Source organism: Macaca thibetana, chromosome 1, assembly GCF_024542745.1.
Source record: "Macaca thibetana thibetana isolate TM-01 chromosome 1, ASM2454274v1, whole genome shotgun sequence".
NCBI classification, from domain to species: Eukaryota; Metazoa; Chordata; class Mammalia; order Primates; family Cercopithecidae; genus Macaca; species Macaca thibetana.
The window spans coordinates 148146032-148168487 of NC_065578.1; the positions used below are offsets into that span (position 1 = coordinate 148146032).

Below are 22456 nucleotides of genomic sequence, written 5' to 3' on the forward strand. Positions count from 1 at the left end.
CTGTTTTGCTGATATGATTATGTACTTGAAAATCCAAGAGATTTACAAAGAGAAAATAACTACTGGCACTGATAAGAATATTTGATAGAATTACTGTGTATGAACAAGGAAAGTAGACTTAATAAATTTTTCCTTCCTAATAATATACTTGGAAAAAGAAAGAGGAGGAAAAAAAATGCCTTGAAAATGATAATGTAAACTAAATAGCATAAGCAAGGGATAGAGCCCATGAAAGCTATAAATCCTGTTGTAAGAATGAAAAATGTTCTGAAAAAATAAAATTACATGCCCTGTTTTCAAATGGAATAAGTTAATATAAAAATTAGTCTTCCTAAGATAAGGATGTATGTATATATTTGTTTACACATACACACACACACACACGATGCCATTCTCAGTAGAATCCCACAGTTCAGTTACACTTCATTTCAACTTGAATTGCATAAAAATTTAAAGTCCATATGGAATGAAAATGCCTATGAATAAACTAAAATTAAAATAAGGGGATATTTACCTAATCAGGTATCAGGATATACCATAAAGCTACTGAAATCAAAACAATATAGGGAAGGCAGACATATGAAAAAGTAAATCAGTGGAACAGAGGGATAATCCAGAAAAGACAGAGTGCATACATTAGAAGTGAATATTGGTCCAGGGGTTATTCATTTTCAGGGAGAAAAAAAAGGCGACCTATTTACAAAATTTGTCCCCAAACCGAGTATTCATTCTAAAAACATTAATAAGCCTATTTCATGTTATTTACAAAAAATCAAATGGATTAAAGGGTTAAATATAAATATGATATTACTGTTTTACTAGGATTTCTGGGGAAGACTAGGACAGAAGCTAATAAAAACCTTGTGTAGCAGAAGATACTATTAACAAAGACAGTAAACAAATGGTAGATTTAGGAAACATGTTTGCAATGCAGATGACAGATAAGAGTTTAAAAGCTATAATTACATGAAGAGAGCTTTAAAAATTGATAAGAAACAAACAACCACCTGACGGGAAAAAATGAGCAAGAGATATAAATAAGCTATTCACAGTTGAGCAAATCCAAAGGGTCAAAAAATAAGTGTATATATATTTTAAATTCACTAACAGGGAAACAGAAACTGAAGTAATAATAAATGATCACTTTAACTCTATGAGGCCAAAACAAATTTTAAATAGTGATAACGCTATTGGTAGGGATTTGTGGAACAAAGCATTTTCTACATTGCTGCTAAAAATGTAAATTGGTACAGCTTTTTAAGAAAGCAATTGGGCAACATTTATTAAAATGTAAAAATACATAAGCCTTTTGACCAAGCAATCCTACTCCTTGGTATATATTCCGTAGAAATACAGCTGTCAGTAAGTAAGGACATGTGAATTCAGATGTTTATTGCAGCACCCTTTGTAGTGGCAAAAATATGCACATAAAGGAATAAACCATGGTAATCCACAGCACAGAATATTATTCAGCTACACTTTCAGACCTAATGGATTTCCAGAAGTTATTACTGATTCAGAAAAAAGTAAGATGCATGAAAAATTGTGTACAATATGGTTTATTTCTGTAGTGTAAATATTGACAAAAACATACCCACATATACGTGTATATGTATGCACATAAGTATATCACGTGACATAAATTTAGGTAATCATTTGAAATAATACAGAATAATACATATTAGGCCACATTAGTTAAGGAGGTTTACAGTTATCAATATTCATATTACTTAAAGTAAATGGCATGGCAGAGGTAAATATAGGAGAGTGAAGACAGAGAATAAGGTGAAAATAAGGAAACAGAAAAAGGAAAGAAAACGTTATACTGTAAAGAAAGCCTTATAATAGTATCACTTACATAAAAGTATAAAAGTCTGTGTGTATGCATATTTTCTGACCTGAAGGAGCAATGTATAGCACCTTTATTGAGTGTGCTCTTCTAGAGTACTTTATATGTCTAAACTTAGTTAACCGTCACCATAATCCCACAATAATATTCAAAATATTATCCTCATTTAACCAATGAGAAAACTAAGAGGTTAAATAAGTAAATTTATGAAGAGTTACATGATTATTTACCTCCGGGGTTTGGATCTGAACCCAGGCACTATGACCCTAAAACCTTGGTACTTAACCATCGGATAGCTCAGCTTTTAACGAATTTATGTCCAAGAGATATTATAAGGCTAAATTCACAAACTGCAACATAATATGTATAATACAGCTTTATTTCAGTTAAAAAAAAAAAAAACTCCTGTGGATATGTAATGAACATATGTTTTATAGACATATGTTTGAGCAAGAGAAAGATGTAGTTTAGTCCATAGGCTATTAAATGTGTTAGTTCTGGTGGGTGGAGATGGATATAAAGACAAGAGTGGGGCAATTGGTTTTGGTTTTATATACCACTAAAACATGTTTGATAAGTACCCAGATAAGACAGATAAGTACTGTCTCCTACACAGTGTATAAAAATTAATTGCTGAGATGTTTCGTTTTGTTTTTCTCATTTAGGGCTCTTTGATATTTAAGCAACATTTGTTCAATGGGAATTTCAGGCATGAAAAGCTTTATAAAGGAGGTGGCACTTAGTACATAGGTAAGATTTTGAGATGTCAGAACAATAACATGAGAAAAAAAATATGGCAAAATATTGCTATATATATATATATATATATATATATATATATATTTTTTTTTTTTTTTTAGACGGAGTCTTGTCCTGTCTCCCAGGCTGGAGTGCAGTGGCGCGATATCGGCTCACTGCAAGCTCCGCCTCCCGGGTTGGCGCCATTCTCCTGACTCAGCCTCCCAAATAGCTGGGACTACAGGCGCCTGCCACCACGCCCGGCTAAGTTTTTGTATTTTTAGTAGAGACGGGATTTCACGGTGTTAGCCAAGATGGTCGCTTTAAGCCTACTCCTTCAAAAACCTGAGCTAGAGCAAGTGTTTTTGTATGAAAGCAACGTTAGAAGTCGGAAAGACGGCATAGACTTACACAGCCTTGAATGCTAGGATTAGAAACATAATCACTGCAAAAGTGAACTGGGCTTCTGCAAAACTGGACCTCTTAAAACTGTGCGCTAACCCTGTGAGAGGCTTATACGGATGCAACCTTGACACCTAGGATGCTCCTAGCCTTGACTCCAGCCTGGAAGTCCTTGACCAAATACTGACCCCATTCAAAGATTGTTGTATTCCATGTGTCTCTTGTCACCCTTGTTCCACAGATGCCTACGGAACATCTGGTAGTTCCAGTGAGTCCACAGGGTGTCAGGTGTCAGTGCAGAAGCACTTGCTCCACTCAGATCCCTATACCTGCCTTAGGAAGTTCATGCCACCCTACTCCGCCAGAAGCAAAATAAATGCCCCATCCGTAAAGCCTACGTTTCCTTTCTCCTGCCTACTCCTTGGCAGCAGTTTTACTTCTGCACCCTGCTGGATTTTCCTGGCAATGTTTAGGAAAATCCTTAGAGCTAGGTATGCAGATTTCATTCTTCTCCTCTTCTGTGTCCTAATGACAAGAACATTAAAGGGAGCAAGGTGAAGTGGAGGGGAGACAAAGCAAAACAAATAAAATAGAGCATAATGTAGGATTTAGGTTGGACACATCTCAGATAAAAGCTGTATCTAAACCAACATAGCTTTGAGCCACCTCTCATGCAAATTTCTTCACCTGAAAAGCCAAATGTTTTGCAAACCAAAAATTTTATTTTTAAAATTGTGCAATTGTTCTGCATCATTGCCATTATTGATGAGAATATATATCAAAACAAATTCAGGAATTTGGTGCTTATGCAAAGACGTTCGCCTGGTTGCTGGACTTTAGCTAGAAGAGTCTTCAGTGCCAAATCAGTTTATAACATGGTCAGGCTCACTAACTAGGGCACTCAACTGTTGATTATGATTGTTATCCAGTAATTTAATGTAAAATACTCTTGCCTCTTTCCATGCTTTAACTGCTTTAATGTAACTCAATTCACAGTATAAAATGATGTTGAAGTGACATACTTATGGCTGAGGGGCAGATTTTAAAAGGTGATTCATTAAAGGATTACTGAACTGGCACATTCAGTTATGCACAGCTGGATTATATGGCAGGGTTCTCTTTGTCAAGAAGAGTGCACAGGAAGATACCTTTGTAGTAGAGGGCTGACCGGAGCCCAAAGAGCTTATGTATTTCCAAGAATAAATTTCCTTCTCTCACCATACAGGAAAAAAGATACAAAAAAAATATAATAAGCCTTAGAGAAAGTTCCTAAAATGCAAGAAGGGATTTTTTTGGAAAGGATTTATACAGTTGTTTTACAGTAGCAATAGCTCCATTAAAACAAAAAGCTCGTATTTCAGGGCCACCTACTTCAGTTTCAAAATCTGCAGGCTGTGGAAATCCCATGTGTCAACAGGCATACTGTTCATACTGTTCATATTGTATCACTGAATTGTTTCTTTTCATTTCTAGTAATTCTTTTTTACGCATGTGATTCTAACCCCACTAATAAAGTCTCTTTTAGATTCACCCCCTCTGGGAAGGAAAGAAAAAGGAAGGAGTAAATCATTGACTTTCACTTTAAAACTCAAAGTCCTTGCATAAACATTAAAGTGGTGAAATCCAGGGTTTGTTTTTTCTTTTCCATTTTAGATAAGATAAAGATTATCTGGGCTGTAAAAGAAGAGAAAAATCAGGGAGAGGCAGATTAGATGTTCCTGGGTTTTTGGGAAAGGGCCATGTACCTTCCCCAAACCCTAAGCCAAGTTAGGCAGAAGGAAGGTTGCACATCTTCAGACAAGTTTAGGGATTTGAATGGAGGCCGTGACCTGGAACTTAGTAAGGGAATGCATTTAAAAAAAAAAGTCCCATGCCCTCCTTGGCACGATAGCATTTGAATAGTAATGGCTCCATAAAGTATTCAGCCAAAAAAAGGCTGAGACAACTTTGAAAATCCCCTGTGGACCTAGAATGGCACAAGAGAAGAGCCACACGTGTCTCTTGTCTCACAAGAGAAGCTCATAAATTGCCAAGCAGATTTGAAGAGATCTGATAAATAGGGTAAGGAAGACATGGTTACAACCTGTGGAGGACTCAAAAACAAGTGATGTCACAGCAAATACTTCCAAGGCAGATGTCAAAACAGCCACACCAAGCTCTTGGGCCTCTTAAAGCTCTACAACCCAGAAGAAAACGTTAGATTTGGGAAGATCCTGAATTGACTTGGAAAAGACCTTGAAACAATGGAAGAAACTCCAAATTGACTGTATTAGGGTGCTCCAAAGAAAGAGAAACAAGATGATAGTTAGATGGATTAGATAGAGAGATGATAGGTAGATAGATAGATGAGAGACAGAGAGAGAGAGAGAGAGAGAGAGAGATACATAGATAGATAGATGATAGGAGGGGATTTATTATGGCAATTGGCTCATGTGATTATGGAGGCCAAGTCCCACAGTGTGTCATCTGCAAGCTGGAGAAGCAAGGAAATTGGTGGTATAATACAGTTGAGTTCAAATGCCTGAAAACCAGTGTAGCCAATGCTGCAAGTCTCAGCCTGAGGCTGAGGCCTAAGAAACTGAGTGCTGCTGGTATAAGCGTCAGAACCCAAAGGTCTAAGACCCTGGAATTCTGGTATTCAAGGTCAGATAAAGATGGTTGTCTCAGTTCCAGAACAGAGGGCAAATCCATCTTTCCTCTGCCTTTTTGTTCTAGCAAGGACCTCAACAAATAGAATGGTGCCTGCCCACCTTGGGTAAGGGCAGATCTTCCTTACTCAGCCCACTGATTCAGATGCCAACCTCTTCTGGAAACACCCTTACAGATGTGTCCAGAGATAGTGCTTTACCAGATAGCAAAGGGTCTTTTTTGGATGGGTTTCTTTTTTCCATGTTGAGAGAGAATTGCACCCCACAAGTGTTTACCACGTCTAGCCAGCTTCATCTTTCACCTGCAGTGGCCCTGAGCTCTCCCTCTCTATGATTCTGCTCTTGACCCCCTCAATCCATTGACCGCTTAGCAGGCAGGATAATCTTTTAAGAACGCTATCTGGGTAACACTTAACCCAGTCAAGCTGACACCTGTTATCAACCATCACATTAACCAAGACTGAATTTCAACCAGATGAAACGGGGAACTTGAAATATAACTTAAGTTCACTTGTAGGAAAATGAAATCATATTTCTTAAACAGTTGCATTTGTAAGCTGAGAATTGCAGGTACTTAACATGACTACCTGAAGCATAATTTTTCACTGTCTAAACATAGATGAAAATTACTGTAAAGTTAAAAAATATGTTCTTAATATCTAATACCCAACTCTCATCCATCATTGAAAATATAAACTCTGTGTGATTTAAAAACTATTAATCATTTAAAATAATTGAAATTATCATCTTCCCACCACGACTGAATTTTTTTATTATTATACTAGAAGATTAGAGGTAGGCAGACCAGGAGATTTATAAAATGAAATTGAAAGGTGATATCCTATGTATGACATTTTACTTGAAGAGTCTTTGATCACGATAATGTATCTGACAGTATATGGTGAGAACGTAGCATAAAGTATAAAGCAAACTCTAATTTACACAACCAACTAAGCATCGTTTTTCAGTTGTCACACTGGAAAACCATTGAGATCTAAAGGCATTGAGGTTTGGCCCAGCATAGTGTCTCACTCCTGTAATCCTAACACTGAGAGGCTGAGGTGGGTGGATTGCCTGAGCTCAGGAGTTCAAAACCAACCTGGGCAACATGCTGAAATCTCGTGCCTACTAAAATATAAAAAATTAGCTGGACATGGAGGCGCATATCTGTAGTCTCAGCTACTCAAGAGACTGAGGCACAATAATCGCTTGAACCCAGGAGGCAGAGGTTGCAATGAGCCAAGATTGTGCCACTGCACTCCAGCCTAAGCTACAGAGTCAGACCCTGTGTCAAAAAATAAATTAAATAAAGAAATATACTGAGGCTCAACATATTTTTGGGATTCCTCTTTCGAAGTTTGCTTCTGAGACAGTATATGAGACCCATAAGAAAATAAGGGTTATCACAAATTTAGAAGTCACTGAAGAAGTCTAAACATCTTTGTAGCCAGACTTTATCTTTGATTATTAATAATATTTTTAAGCTTGATACATTTGTTCAATAGATTTGGTCCAAAGCATTATTAACAGAGTTCACAGCACAAAGCCATCCTTAAAGAACATTTGAAAACATCCAAAGCACCGCACCTCTGAAAGAAACCTAATGAATTACCAAAGGTTTGGCAGAAATGTAGAAAATGGACAGTCACCCAACAAGGGAAAAAAGGGATAATTAATGCTATGAACTTTGATGAATAGATCTATAATGACTCAGGGTGAAATAAATTATCTTGTTTATTCTTTTTTCTCTTAAATACAACATGGTAAAATTAAATACAATGTATATATTGTGGTCCCCCTGCTCGTGTACCCTCTATATCTAAAATACAACTTGAAATTTTTGAAAACTTGTAGTCTCCTTTTTAAAAACAGAACAATAATTTTGTGCCAAAGAAAGGACGAAAAGCATAAGAGCGGCAAGGCAGCTAGAATGTTTCTTCATGGAGAATAACCAAGCATACCAAAAACCAGAGAATGCAAGAGGAGACGATCTATAACATGTCTACAATAAATCTCTTTAACAATCTTTCCTTGCCTCTCCAAAGAAGGGATTGTAGGTGGCACTTCTGAATGTTGTCTATTCTCTGCCTCTAATTCCAATCACATAGAAGGTGAATGAATTAAAATGTATTCCAAATGAAAATAGTAAATATGATCCAATATTCATGAACAGGATGAGTTTTAAATATTTAACAACCATGAGCGCATAGACACTGACCATTAGGAACAGATGGGACAACTAATGGACACTAGCCATTAACTGACATTGTCATTAACAACTGACATTGTCATATCGGGTGTCTCAGCTGATTATTGGCCCTGTTCATCGGTGTTTCTCTAGGGGAGAATAACTCCTTTTTACATACAAACAGGTTTTTTTCTTTATGTGTGAACTCAGTAAGAAACACAAAATCTCTATTGCAACATGCTTTTTTTTGAAGGTCTATAGCTTGCATCAGAAAAGGTAAAAACAAAGTATAATAGAAAGCAATTTTATCTGCTCAGAAGACTTTAAAAGCAAAGTGATATCACTCTACTAGAAAGCTGTTCTTTGAAGAGGACCTACCAATTTTTTATTTTAAGTATAAACATTACATAGAGTCTAGCTTCTGTTGGAGAAAACCGGTTATTGATAACAGTGGAATAAGGACAAGTGGGCTCATTTTATCAGATATGTAGGACATGGCAAGTTATGAAGTTACTCCAGAGAGCAAAGGGTCTTTCTTGGATGGGTTTTGTTTTTTCCATGTTGAGAGAGAATTGCACCCCACATGTGTTTACCAGGTCTAGACAGCTTCATCTCTCACCTGCAGTGGCCCTGAGCTCTCCCTCTCTATGATTCTGCTCTTGACCCCCTCAATCCACTGGCCACTTAGCAGGCAGGGTAATCTTTTAAGAACACGAATTTGATCATGATCCTTACTTGCAGGAAACTTTCCAGGAAGTTCTCGTTATGTTTATTTTTTTATTTTTTTGAGACAGAGTCTTGCTCTGCTGCCCAGGCTGGAGTACAGTGGCACGATCTCAGCTCACTGCAAGCTCCGCCTCCTGGGTTCATGCCATTCTGCCACCTCAGCCTCCCGAGTAGCTGGGACTACAGGCTCCCGCCACCACGCCCAGCTACTTTTTTGTATTTTTAGTAGAGATGGGGTTTCACCATTCACGGGATGGTCTCGATCTCCTGACCTCGTGATCCACCCGCCTCGGCCTCCCAAAGTGCTGGGATTACAGGCATGAGCCACTGCGCCCAGCCTCTCATTATGTTTAGAATTGAAAGACCAAATCCTTAGCATGACTAAATGATCCTGAAATGACTGGCCATGCGTAATTCACCAACCTCATTTTGACCCTCTTTCCTGTCCACTCACTTGTCTCTCAACACACAGGACTGAATTCTTTGATCTTCAGACTGTGCACATATACTATCTGTGGCATTCTCACTGGCTCTATCCTACTTACCCTTCATTTCCATTTAACTATCGTTTTAAAGAGGAGTTGCCTGAGTCTCTAGTTAATTATTTTCTTATCATCATGAACTCATGTATTTAAATATTTGACAGATTTCCAGTTATTGCAGTTATCCTGCTCAAATCGTCCCACTAATAGTGGCCTTTTAAAATTGGTTCCATAGGCACGAACCAATCACAAGAACCTATAATTAGTCATGAGAGCTTCTTCACTATCCAATGTAAGGTGTTCCAGGCTGATATTCTACATTTCTTGATCCACAATTGGACCCATGCATTTCTCAAAGATGTTTAGATTCTTTCAGTGGGAAAATGACAAAACCACCACTTTGATGCTAAAGATTCTCATTCGCAATCAAAATCACAATTTTAACACCAAAGATTTATTTTGCTACTGGATGTCTGGTAATTTTTTTCTAGACCTTTATAGTGGACGTAGCTGGGAAATATATCAATATCTACATCATACATATTATTACATACATACTTTATTATATGTGTTCTTAATTGTGCATATGCAATTTATGTAAAATTATTAGCCACTAATTATTTGCAGACTACTTTTCTTTCATTCTCTCCAAATGCACCTCCAATTGAATACTTGATGTGTGTTATTTTTTCATTCTTTACCAGTTTTCCAAGGAGTATTTCACACGTATCTGCTCACCGTTTTTGGCATTTCACGTTATGTCTATTGAACACTATTTATTTACTTCAATTGATGAGTAAAAATTATACATATGTGGTATATAACATAATGTTTTGATGTATGTATACATTGTGGAAGGGCTATTCAGGCTAATTAATATATGCATTACCTCACATACTTGTTTTGTGGTGAGAACACAAAATCTCCTAGTAATTTTCAAGTATACATTATTAGCTATAGTCACCACGTTGTACAATAGATCTCTTGAATTTGTTCCACCCGTCTAGCTGAAATTTTGTGTCCTTTGACCAATATCTCTCTAATCTTCCCAAACCCCAGTCTCTGGTAACCATCATTCTATTTTCTGTTTCTATGAGCTCGATGTTTTGAGATTCCACATATAAGTGAAATCATGTAATAGTTACCATCTCTGCCTGGCTTCTTTCATATAACACAATGTCCTTCAGTTTCATCCATGTTGCACAAATGATAGGATTTCCTACTTTTTAACAGCTAAACAGTGTTCTATTGTACATATACCACATTTTCTTTATCCATTCATCTGCTGATGGACACTTATGTTGATTTTGTACCTTGGCGATTATGAATAATGCTGCGATAAACATGGGAATGCAGCTCTTTGATAAAATGATTTTCTTTCTTTGGGGCATACACCCAGCAGTGGGATTGCTGGATCATATGATAGCTCTATTTTTATATTTTTGAGGAACCACAATACTGTTTCCAACAGGGCTGTACTTATACACATTCCCTCCAACAGTGTGTAAGAGTTCCCTTTTCTTCACATCTTCACCAACACTTGTCATTTTTCATCTTTTTTGATAATAGCCATTCTGATAGGGCAAGGTGATATCTCATTGTGGTTTTAACTTGCATTTCCCTAATGATTAGTGGTATTAAGCATATTTTTATATACCTGTCTGTATGTCTTCTTTTGAGAAATGTCTACTCAGATCCTTTGCCTATTTGTTAATTGGGTTATTTGTTTTCTTGCTATTGAGTTCTTTGAGTTCCTTACATACTTTGAATATTAACCCCTTATTAGTGCATGGTTTGCAAATATTTTCTTCTCTTCCTTACATTACCTCTTCATTCTGTTAACTGTTTCCTTTGCCATTCAGAAGCTTTTGGTTTGATGTAATTCCATTTGTCTGTTTTTGCTTTCATTTGCCTGTGCTTTGGGGTTCATATACAAAACATTGTCCAGACCAATGTCATGGAGTTTTCCCATGTTTTATTCCAGGGGTTTTACAATTTCAGGTCTTATATTTAAATCTTTAATCCATTTGAGTTAATTTTTATATATTATGTGAGATGAGGGTCTAACTTCATCCTTCTGTATGTGAATATTCCGTTTTCCCAACATCATTTATCAAAGTAACTGGCCCTTTCCTTGTTGTGCATTCTTGGCATCTGTTTAAAATCAGTTGACCATAAATTGGTAGATTTATTTCTAGGCTTTGTATTCTGTTCCACTGGTGTATGTGTCTCTTTTTATGCCAGTACCATGCCGTTTTATAATTACTATAGCTTTATACTAGATTCTGAAATCAGGGAGTGTGATGCCTTCAGTTTTGCTCTTTTTGCTCAAGATTGCTTATGTGTTCTTATTGCATCCTCTATATCTCTTAACTCTTGTATTTTTTTTTTTTTTTTTTTTTTTTGGTCTCCATATGCTCCATGCTCTGAATAGTTTCTTTAGACACACTTTCCAATTCATTAATCCTCTCTTTAGTGTTCAACCTATGAATTGAGTTTTGTATTTCAACTATTATATTTTAGTTGCTAGATCCCTAATTTGTTGTTCTTTGTTTTTATTGACTTTCAGTCATGCAGCTTGTTGCCTTGGGTATTCAGTAAGTTTTGATTATACATACACATTGATAGTGAAACTTAGTTTCACTTGATTGTGGGGGCCTAACCTGGAAATGCTTTTCTCTAGAAAGAGGCTAGAGGGATTACTGATCTGAAACCACCTTAGCTTCCTTCCAAGGCTTTTACTTAAGGGAGAGATTTCCAATTGAGACAGAGACCAGGCTCATGATTTCTGCAGTGGTATTGGTATTTGCCTCCAAGCTAAGCCTCAATTTTACGTTTGCTCAGTATTATCGTTTCAGTTCACAGTTATTTTTCTTTGCTTTTACTTGTTCCCCTTGGATCTCATCTAGTTTCTGCTAACCCTTCAATACATTAAAGATCCTTTTTGTAACTTTTTCAGCTCTAACACAACAAAGAATCTACAAGTGCTGTCAACTGAGAGGGAGTCAAAGGTGATAAGAAAGAATTGATGCTCCATGGGCAAAATGATGTCGGGAGCACATGTCTCTGTCACTGAGATTTTTAACAGAGAAGAAAAAATTTCCACCCGCTAACCATGGGCTCATCTAGAAATTAATTATCCATCTCAGGTCATGAATGGATACAGAGTTACCTGCCAAAGACCCCAGAGCCTGCATGGTTTATGTGGAAGCCTCAATTTTATGTGGTTCCGACATCTCAAGCTAAAAAGCTGACATGAAAAATGGCTTAGAACCTGCTAATTCAATCAGATATGATCTGGGGTTATCAAAAATCACTCCATAGAGAGGTAACCACAGCCAGTGCACACAACGGACTAGAGAGGAAATTTTTCCTAGCAAAGTGAGGAATTTAAGGCTATAACATGAGGGAGTCTGATATAGAAAAGAAATTCCAAAGACCCAGACCCCAAAAAAACAGAGAATTCACATCTGAGACACTAGAGGTAAGAGAGAAATTGGAAAGGAGCTTTAAAATAGTTATGTTTAAAATGTTCAATATAATGTTTAGTGACTTACCTGATGTCAGCCCGCTCACAAGTTCAAACCAGACAATCTAAGGGCAGAGTTCACCTTCATAACCAGTATGATATGCTTTCCTGACCTCTCACATTGCGCCTGGATGAAAGGGGCTGACTTCTACAATACTAGCCTATCTTACTCCAATTTTGGAGTTTAGAGCTCTCTCCCTTTAGCTAATATTCTTATATTTGACATCATAATATCATTAAAACAAATTACGGCTGTATTTTCAACTGGACAGAAAGATAAATATGGGTTTCCACCAACAGTGGAAAATTCATCTCTTTATGGAACTTACCTATTATGCTGCTCAGGATGGATGGAAATGCCAAAGGATCACACCCTTATCAGTTCATGGAAAAATCACCAGATGGACTCCTTGTATAAGTAAAACCTGATTACAGCGGGGTGGGAATGAGCAGTCTTCCTGGCTGGATATGGTTTCTTAATTCACATCACATTTGGATTATCATGATAAACAATCAATTTTTTGAACCCAGTTCATTAAACTTCATCAATTATGTGTTTCACTTGTTTTCCTTTATTACATATTTCTAGACTACTATCCTCTCGATGGAACAGTATTGTTCCACAGCTGATCATTTACTTCTCTCTGTTAATTTAAATTTAACACTGCAATACCATCAGTACATTCTGAGAGCCTTAAATTGAGAATTTTTGACATTTTTGAGGCCATCAATACACTGACACCAAGCAGGAGAAAGGCAGTACAGAAAAAGAAAACTACAGATGAATGCCTCTCATGTACATACATGTAGAATTTCTCAACAAAGTATTAGCAAATTTAATCCAACAGTAGGCAAAAAAGAGAAATGTCTTACAGTTAAGTGGGGTTAATCCTGGAAATGGAAGCCTGGCTCAACATTCAAAATTCAATCAATATCATTCACCATACTAACAAACGATAGGAGAAAAAAAATCACATGATCATATTAAATGAGGCAGGAAAAGCATTTGAAAAAACTGAAACTCATCTATAATAAACACTCTCAGCAAACTAAGAATAAAAGAGAATTTCCTTAACCTGATAAAGAGTATCTATTTAAAAAACTACAGCTAACACATGTAATAATGAAGACTACATCTTTTCCCACCAATATAAGGAAGAACACAAAGACATTTGCTCCCACAACTCCTATTTGGCATAGTACTGAAACCCTAGCCAGTTCAACAAGGTAAGTAAAAGAAATAAAAGGCACACTGACTGGCAATGAAGAAATAAAATTATCCTATTCATAGATGTCATGATTGATATAGAAAAGCTAAATAGTTTTGCAAAAGCCTTCTAGAACTAAGAAATGAGTTTAGCAAATTTATAAGACACATGTCAATATGCAAAAATCCATCCCACATATATGTATATACTAGTAATGAAAATTGGAAACAGACATTTTTCAAAGTTCCATTTATAAGGGCCCATAAAATGACATGCCTAGATGTTAGTCTTAAAAAGTATGCAAAATCTGGTGGTTTTCAAAGGGAAATCAAAGGAGAGCCAAATAAGAGAAATCAAGGAAGAGCTAAATAACGCTCACTATCTTCTGGAAGGCTCAGTATTGTTTAGATATCATTTTTTTCCAAATTTGTCTATAGATTTAACACTTATCCCAGTTAAAATCCCGGCAGGGTTTTCATAAATACTGTCAAGTTGATTCTAAAATTTGTGTGGAAAGATAAATGACACAGAAAACATTTTTTTTAAAGAAGAACAAATTTAGAAGATTCACACTACTTGATTTCATGACCTACTCTGAAGTTATATCAGTCAAGACAATATGGTATTAGTGGTACTAAATTATGGTATACAGGTCAACTGATTTTTAGTACAAGTGCAAAGGCAGTTTTATAGAAAAAGGATAATATTTCCAACAGATTGTGTTAATACAATCGGATATTCATATGCCAAAAAAATACATACCTTGACCCACACCTCATATCTTATACAAAATTAACTTGAAGTGAATCACAGATCTAAATGTAAAACACAAAATTACAAATATTCTGAAAAAAAGAAAACACAAAAGAAATTTTTCATAAATTTGAATTAGGAAAAAATTCTTAACTATGACACCAAGAGTATGACCCATAAAAGAAAAAAGTTGATCAATTGTACTTCATCAAAACTAAAATCTTTTTCTCCATAAAAGATGGCTAAGGGAATGAAAAACACAACCTAGTGAAAATACCTGAATCACAAATCTAATAAAGGGCTTAAATCCTTAATTTAAAATGAACTCTCAAAACCAACAATAAGAAAGCAAATGTCCAGTAAAAAAAAATAATAATGATGAACGAAACTGGGCAACATAGCCAGACACTGACTCTACAGAAACAAACAAACAAACAAACTAACTAAAAGATTAGCTGGGTATGGTGGTGTGCATCAGTAGTCCCAGCTACTTGGCAGGCTGAGGCAGGAGGATCACTTGAGCCCAGGAGTTACAGGCTGCTGCTGTGAACTATAATTGTTCACTTCACTCCAACCTGGGTGACAGAGTGAGACCCTGTCTCAAAAAAAAAAAAAAAAGAAAAAGAAAAAAGATTTGAACAGATATTTTACTAAAGAATATAATCAGATTGCAAATAACACATGAAAAGATATTCAACGTGTTAAAACCACAATGAGATTCCACTATACACCTGTTTGAATGGGTAAGAGAAAAAAAAAAAAAAAAACACATCAATACCAAGCACTGGCAAAAATGTGAAGTAACTAGGACCCTCGCACCCTGCTGGTGGACATACAAAATGGTCAAGCCACTCTGGAAAACAGTTTGGTAGTTTCTTATAAGTTATATGTACATTTATCTTACGATCTTCAATCCCACTCTTAGGTATTTAGAAGAACGAAAACTCGCATTTATACAAAAAAACTATGTTCAGAGCACATTATGTTAAGAGCAGCATTGTTCCTAATCATTAAAAACTGGAAACAGCCTGAACATTCTTCACTGGTGTTTTATTGTACCAGAATTTCTCTGGTACAACAAAATACTTCTCAGCAATAAAAAGAAACCAACTACTGATATACACACAACAACAACAAGGATGAATGTAAATGCATTCCTCTAAGTGAAAAAAAATCAGACTTAAGGCCGGGCATGGTGACTCACGCCTGTAATCCCAGCACTTTAGGAGGCCAAGGCGGGTGGATCATGAGGTCAGGAGATCAAGACGGTCCTGACCAACATGGGGAAATCTGTCTCTACTAAAAATACAAAAAAAAAATAGCTGGGCGTGGTAGCACGTGCCTGTAGTCCCAGCTACTCGGGAGGCAGAAGCAGAAGAATCACTTTAACCCAGGAGGCAGAGGTTGCAGTGAGCCGAGATGACGCCACTGCACTCCACTTCTGCCTGGGCAACAGAGTGAGACTCCATCTCAAAAAAAAAAAAAAAAAAATTCAGACTCAAGGCCGGGCATGGTGACTCAGGCCTGTAATCCCAGCACTCTGGGAGGCCAAGGCGGGTAGATTGCTTGAGTCCAGGAATTTGAGACCAGCCTGGGCAGCATAGCAAAACCCCATCTCTACTAAAAATGTAACAAATTAGCCAATGTGGTGGTGCGTGCCTGTAATCCCAGCTACTCGGGAAGCTGAGATGGGAGAATCACCTGAGCCCAGGAGGTCGAGGATGCAGTGAGCCAAGGCAGTGCCACTGCACTCCAGCCTGGACAACCAGTGTGAGACCCTGCCTCAACAAAAAAAGAAATCAGACTCAAAAGATTGTAAACGGTATGATTTCATTTATACTAAAATTCTGGAAAAGGCAAAACTATAAAGACAAAAAACAAATAAATTGTCCCAAGAGTTCGAGATAGGAGAGGTTTTGACCACAAAGGGGCAGCACAAAGGAATGTTTTTGGGGTGAAGGAACGGTTCTATATCTTGATCGTGGTTACAAGACTCTATATTAAAACTCATAGAACTATACGCACAAAAAATAGTGAATTTTACTTGATGTAAATTTAAAAGTAACTTAAATATATATTTCATACAATATTATATATATTTTATTATTCTGTTTACATTATGTAATGTATAATGTGTATTAGTTAATATAAAGTAACTTAAATTTATATGTATACAAACATACACACACACAAAAACAAAAATCTGTGTCCTATGAACAGCAAATCCTACGCTGAGGGAGTGAGGTTCTTCTACCCTTCTCAAAATTAAAACCAACCTTAAAAACATGAAGGAAAAGAAGTGAGAACTCAGGCTCACACTACTCAGAACTCTTGAAAGCCAAGGTATGAAAAGTTGCTGGTTGCTTTTTACACATTGCAGTTCAATTCACCTTGACCTCTTACCTCGGGTTTCGAAAGAACAAAAACAGCCTAATGGAAACAAAACACTTTGGCGTCAGGATATTTAATGACTTGTAATCGCACCTCTATTAGCTCTGCTGCACTTATCTAACCTTAGAGTCTGTTTCTCTCACAGGAGGGAGGAATAATAAGGATAATACAGTCTGAGCTACGCACATGTCTTCTCTAAGATTCATTCAATGAAATTCAAAATGCGTCTAAGCCCTCTATTCTGTGATTTCCTGTTTAAGCCTACATTCTTATGAAATGCCACCAATCGGAAGCATTGTACAGAATGCGTAATGTTAAGCTTTTAAATGAAAAGAAAATTAAAAACTGAACTAAAAGAATATTGCAAATACATAGCTACTCATGTAAAAAATTCAACGCTTCTCTTCTAAATAACCTGGTGGCTAACTGGTGAAAAACATCTGGACCTGCTGCTTCATAGTTTAATGTTTTTCTCTTGCACCTGGCTGACACTCTCATTCATACCAAGGAAGATATTTGATTACTAGACTCAAATCAGCAGATGTAACTGTGCCCCAAGCTTCAAAATCTATTCCTATTAAGAGGTAGTTTACCAGCTTTTGAGGAACTGTGAAGCATTGTTTTAGCTGATGTTGTCACTGTTAATTTGAGACACACACACATAAAATACAGTTGTCCAAGTCCATGTTATCTCAGCAGCCAGGAAAGGTAGCCAAGAGCACATTTGCAACTGACTCCTTCGTAAAATGAAAAATATAATAGAATAAATATGAATACCTTCATTTCTTGAAGTGTCTGGGATTTACTTATAGTAGAGAAGACAGAGAATTCCAGACACTCAGGTTTTTCTGCGTACCTAATTGGGCCTGTACTCAAGTATACTATATCTTTTTTTGTGCCAGATTGCTTGGTCCTCTGTGGATGACACAATATAAAGTAAGAGTTAATTAGTTCTCAAGTTTAAGACCACTATTAAAGCATTAGAGAAGCAGGTGAATCATATATTTCTGGATAAAAATCAGAGATGGCCATAAGACTCTTAAACAAATTATACTAGATGCAAAGTCTCATTACTCCATGTCCATTTTCATTGGACAACTCTGCTTAATTTCTGGGTTTATTATTCACATTATGCAGCAAATGAAGTAAACATAGCTTCTCTCTCCACTTCAAAGTGAGATAGAATGAATGATGTATACATATGTAAATGGTTTTGTAAAGAAAATGGCACTATATCTGTGCAAGCTATTATTTTCTTTAATAGCTGCTGCTGACACTCTCACAAATACATGATAATTTTCCAGATAGCAAATCTAACAGCTAGATTGTTATTTCATATCTGTGATGTGTACACGCTGCTTAAGCCAGTTTCAGTAGTAGTGTAAAAACAGTGGTTCTGAACACCCAAGTGCTTTGCATATGTGTTTGGAACAAATTGACACAATAAACTAAAACATCAAAATACACTCCTCACCTAAAACTGATTTTTGCAGACACCATAGAAAGCTACCATGGGAGACATTTTAAAGATGAACAGTTTCAGCACTTCAACTTTCAAAAAAAAAAAACATTTCTTCTGAGAATGACTGTTGGCTACAGTGGCTTTTCTGAGATGATTAGACATGGTTATATACCAAAGATGAAAGGGAAAATCAATTAGCAATGGCCAATCCGGTGTTTCCACTGTCTTAATCATCAAGGACTATAGAATGGCAAATCAAATTGATTTAGATCACCTACACATCTAAAGTATCTAAAGCAAAAAGAACACATTACTTTCTTTTAAAAAAAAAATGCATTCTGATTGACTTATCATTTTTTACTGAATGTGTAGATTTGATTTACAGTTTTCTATTAGAAATCCAGTAGGTGGAGAAGATATTTCTGTTGAGTTGCAGCTTTGAATAGTATTGAGCACAAATGAGGAATTTAGGTTACTTTAAACAGCTAGAATTTCTTGGGCCTCAAAGTTAGGAAGGTCCCTAAAGCCCATGTAGTTTAACCATCTTATCGCATGCTTACTATCTACCAAAAAGTTGACATTAATTATCTCGTTTAATCTTCACAAAAAGTAGAGGAGGGGAGAACTATTAATCCTGTTTTATATATGGGGAACCACAATCTTGGTAGTTAGGTAATTTGTCCAAGGTCACTCTGTTTATAAGTAGGGGGTCTGGAATTCCATCACTAATTTGACTCAAAATACGTGCTTTTTCCTCCTTGCTGAGCCTCCTTATCTACAACATTTCACTAGTGGCAGGGAACTCATTCCTCCTGGTGCAACACATTTTTAGATAGCTCTGGCTATAGATATTTTGATGTCAAACAAGTAACCAGAAAAAAATATAGCATGCCATAAAAACTAAAGTTATCATTTGTCATCAATAACTACATCCTAATCCTGCTTGTGGGAGGACCTAAACCTACACTTTTCCTTTTGAAGACAATCCTCAAAATCATAATCATTCTACCATACCTTACTTGGCTTTCAATTATAATCAGATGGCTTCCTTTTCCTTAAAAAAAAAAAAAAAAAAAAAAAAAAGACTTAGGACTTCTGTAATACTACGTCATTTCTTGATCAAGGTCCCAGAATTTTGCATAATAAATCCAGATGCTTTTAGCCTGAAAAAGTGTTCATGCAGATTACCAACCAACTTCCTAATTCTTAAAAGAACTTCCAAGCTATTCCTATAGAATGCCTTGTTTTAATTAGAATTGCATCTGAAAGATTTGCCTGGATTATTTTACCTGTAAATAGACTGAACAGAACTGTTAATGGGATAATTTAAATTTATCTATTGTTATATGTGATGTTATATACATTTACATAATATAAACGTATCCAACATTAAGCTTATATCCAATGTTATAGATGATTGTCCAAAAGTAGTTTACCTTAATGATAACTGTTGCTTAGTTGAAGTTGAGGTCAGTGTCTACCCAAAGGATTTCACCACTACTTGTAATCAGATGCAATCAAATCACTTATACAGCATTTTTGTTTCCTACTTATGGTAGCAGAAGGACATGTGTTCAGTTTAGCACATGTCTATACTAAGTAACATGAGAAGAAATTAGAGTACTAGAACAGTGTTAGCTGGCACACGATAAGATGGAGATGGCATCTGTAGCTTGACCTACCCTCTCCAGCTCTCTCCATACCTTTTGTTTCTCTTCTGCCACTCTAGAAATTTGGCTCCAAAAGCTACGCAATTTAACTCCAAGAGCCTTTTGATCACTCACCTTCACCTCTGAGTTTATTTTCATGCCCCTTGGACCTAAAAAGTAGTCTTCATCCCATGAGGACTTGGCCAGTGTCTTGTCCAACCCATCAACCTTCAGCAAAGGGGGCTCCAGAAGTGCTGATTCCAAGTCCCAATGCACAAACCAGAATCTGGACATGACATACTAATTGGAAATAAGCATATATATATATATATATATATATATATATATATATATATGTAGAATTGTTCCCAAATAATATGTGGAACAAATTCTTGTGATACCCTTCCAAATAATATGTGGAAGAAATTCTTCTGTATTTCAAGAGAAAAACAACCAAGAATAGCAATTAACCAGAAATTTGATTTTTGAGGAAATTACTTATTGAAAAAAAGTGATATAATGTAATGCCATTATTATATAATTCTTGTTAAATAGAATTCAATCACACTCAAAGATAAATTCATAAAATTAAACCCTGCTGTAAAATGATTACTGTACCAACATGAAACGTGTCCTATTACCCAACACCAGCATTTATTCAGCATTCAAAAAATATTTATTTAGTACATACTATATGACAGGCACCCTAAAGATGGACTTTGCTACATTTAATATGTACCTAGGATTATGCTTTTGATGAGTTTTATTCACATTTCTAAGACCACAACAGTATTCTTGTGAGGTGAGAAGTCTTACATAGAGACATCTAAATTATTTCAAATAAAACTACTTGCTAAATAAACTATGGAAATGTAAAAAGAACTTAGGTCTTAGCTCTCAAGATTTAAACTATCGTACCTTTTCTTCCCCATTTCCAAGATTCTAAGCCACCTCTTTCCCACTATATACATGAGATTCCCTCAGGAAATAACTAATATTCTAAGTAAACTACAAATAATATGTGTAAATCTGTATATGAAAAAATTGATTACAGGACTAACCACAGCGTGAAAGCAAAGTAAACATAAATTACCAGAATCTAAATGCAATGGAATTTATAGATACACATGTTGATCAATTTTTACATTGCCAGAAGTAATACATCACAAATAAAAGCCTGATGTAACATGCCTGTTGTATAAAACATGCCCGAATTAACGTGCAATTTATTTTGGTGTTGCAAGGTCATGGGAAAAATTCCAGAAACTAACCCTCTGTTGGAACCACCCAATGAGTTTAATTATAGACTTTTATATAATGAAGACTCCTTACATCAAATACTTGCTTGGAAATCTACTCAGCATAATCTAGAAATTTTGAAAACAAATAAGGTACTTGATTATTGCAAAGATACTCACAGTAGAAATTCCTTTTTGCTCGTGGGTTCATCATTTGGTGATGTTTTCATCAGGAGTCATCATGCTTTTGATCTTTAATGCCGTTCTTCCTCCAAGGTTTCTTGTCCGTAATTTCCAAAACAGAGTCACTTGTACTAACAAGCCATCGTCCCATACTGTTTCCTTTTTGTGTGTGAATGTTACCCTGTAGATCAGTTTCCTGTACAAAAATACTCAAAATGAACAAACTCTGCTGTATGCAAGTGAAATGTGCTACTCAAATCCTCTGTTTTTAGAGTTTGGTTTAGGAAGAAATTCCCTGATTAAAATGAAGAACTATATCCCAGTTGTTCCAGAGAATTTAAAAGACAGAAGTTTCTTCCTTATGAATGAGCATATCAAAGTTGCCAGCGTCACTTATTCTCACAAGTTTGTGGCTCAAGCATTTACACACGAAGCATCCATGTACTGTGTGCAGGCTAAAGACTCCCCCAATTGCTACAGTAACAATATCCCAACTATATTTTCAAATCAGGCTTAGTATGCTTTGAAGTACATAATGTTTTCCATTCCTGAAAGGACAAAGAGATCTGCATTGTCAAAGTTTATTTTTAAGCTCATGTGCTTGCTAAGTGCAGTGGCAAACAGGCTTGGCTTTCCGTGCCTGTAGTACCATTGCTGGAACCTATTAATGCAAACAGATGAATCGTTGGCTGCGTTCCACATAGGCTTTTATTTTTTATCTTACCTTATCTAAATTGCATTGATTATCATTTTTTAAATCAGAAATGTTATCAGTTTTCTGAGCATGCTTGTTTTATCAGTATAGAAGCCATGTAAAAAAGTCAAATAAGAGAAAAGTTTTAAATAGCTTTTGCTGAGATAAGAAAGTTAGTAATTAGAGGTAGATTCTGCCTCTGGAAGAAGTTTGAGGGACATTTTGAGACAGTAAAAACAACAACAAATATTAAATTAAGAAGCGAAAGATGAATAAAAGAGACAGAAGAGAAGAGAAAAAGAGAGACAGCAAAAGT

The 22456-nt window shown here is 36.1% G+C and overlaps 1 protein-coding gene across 1 annotated transcript in view; it reads right to left on the minus strand.

The window, feature by feature from the left end:
• Positions 1 to 21878, minus strand: part of KCNK2 (potassium two pore domain channel subfamily K member 2) — a 237621-nt gene extending 215743 nt beyond the window's left edge. The window contains exon 1 of the mRNA XM_050780573.1: positions 21444 to 21878. Coding sequence (XP_050636530.1) covers positions 21444 to 21477 — 34 coding nt within the window. The 5' untranslated portion in view covers positions 21478 to 21878. The remainder of the gene's footprint in view (positions 1 to 21443) is intronic.
• Between the last annotated feature and the right edge of the window lie 578 nt (positions 21879 to 22456).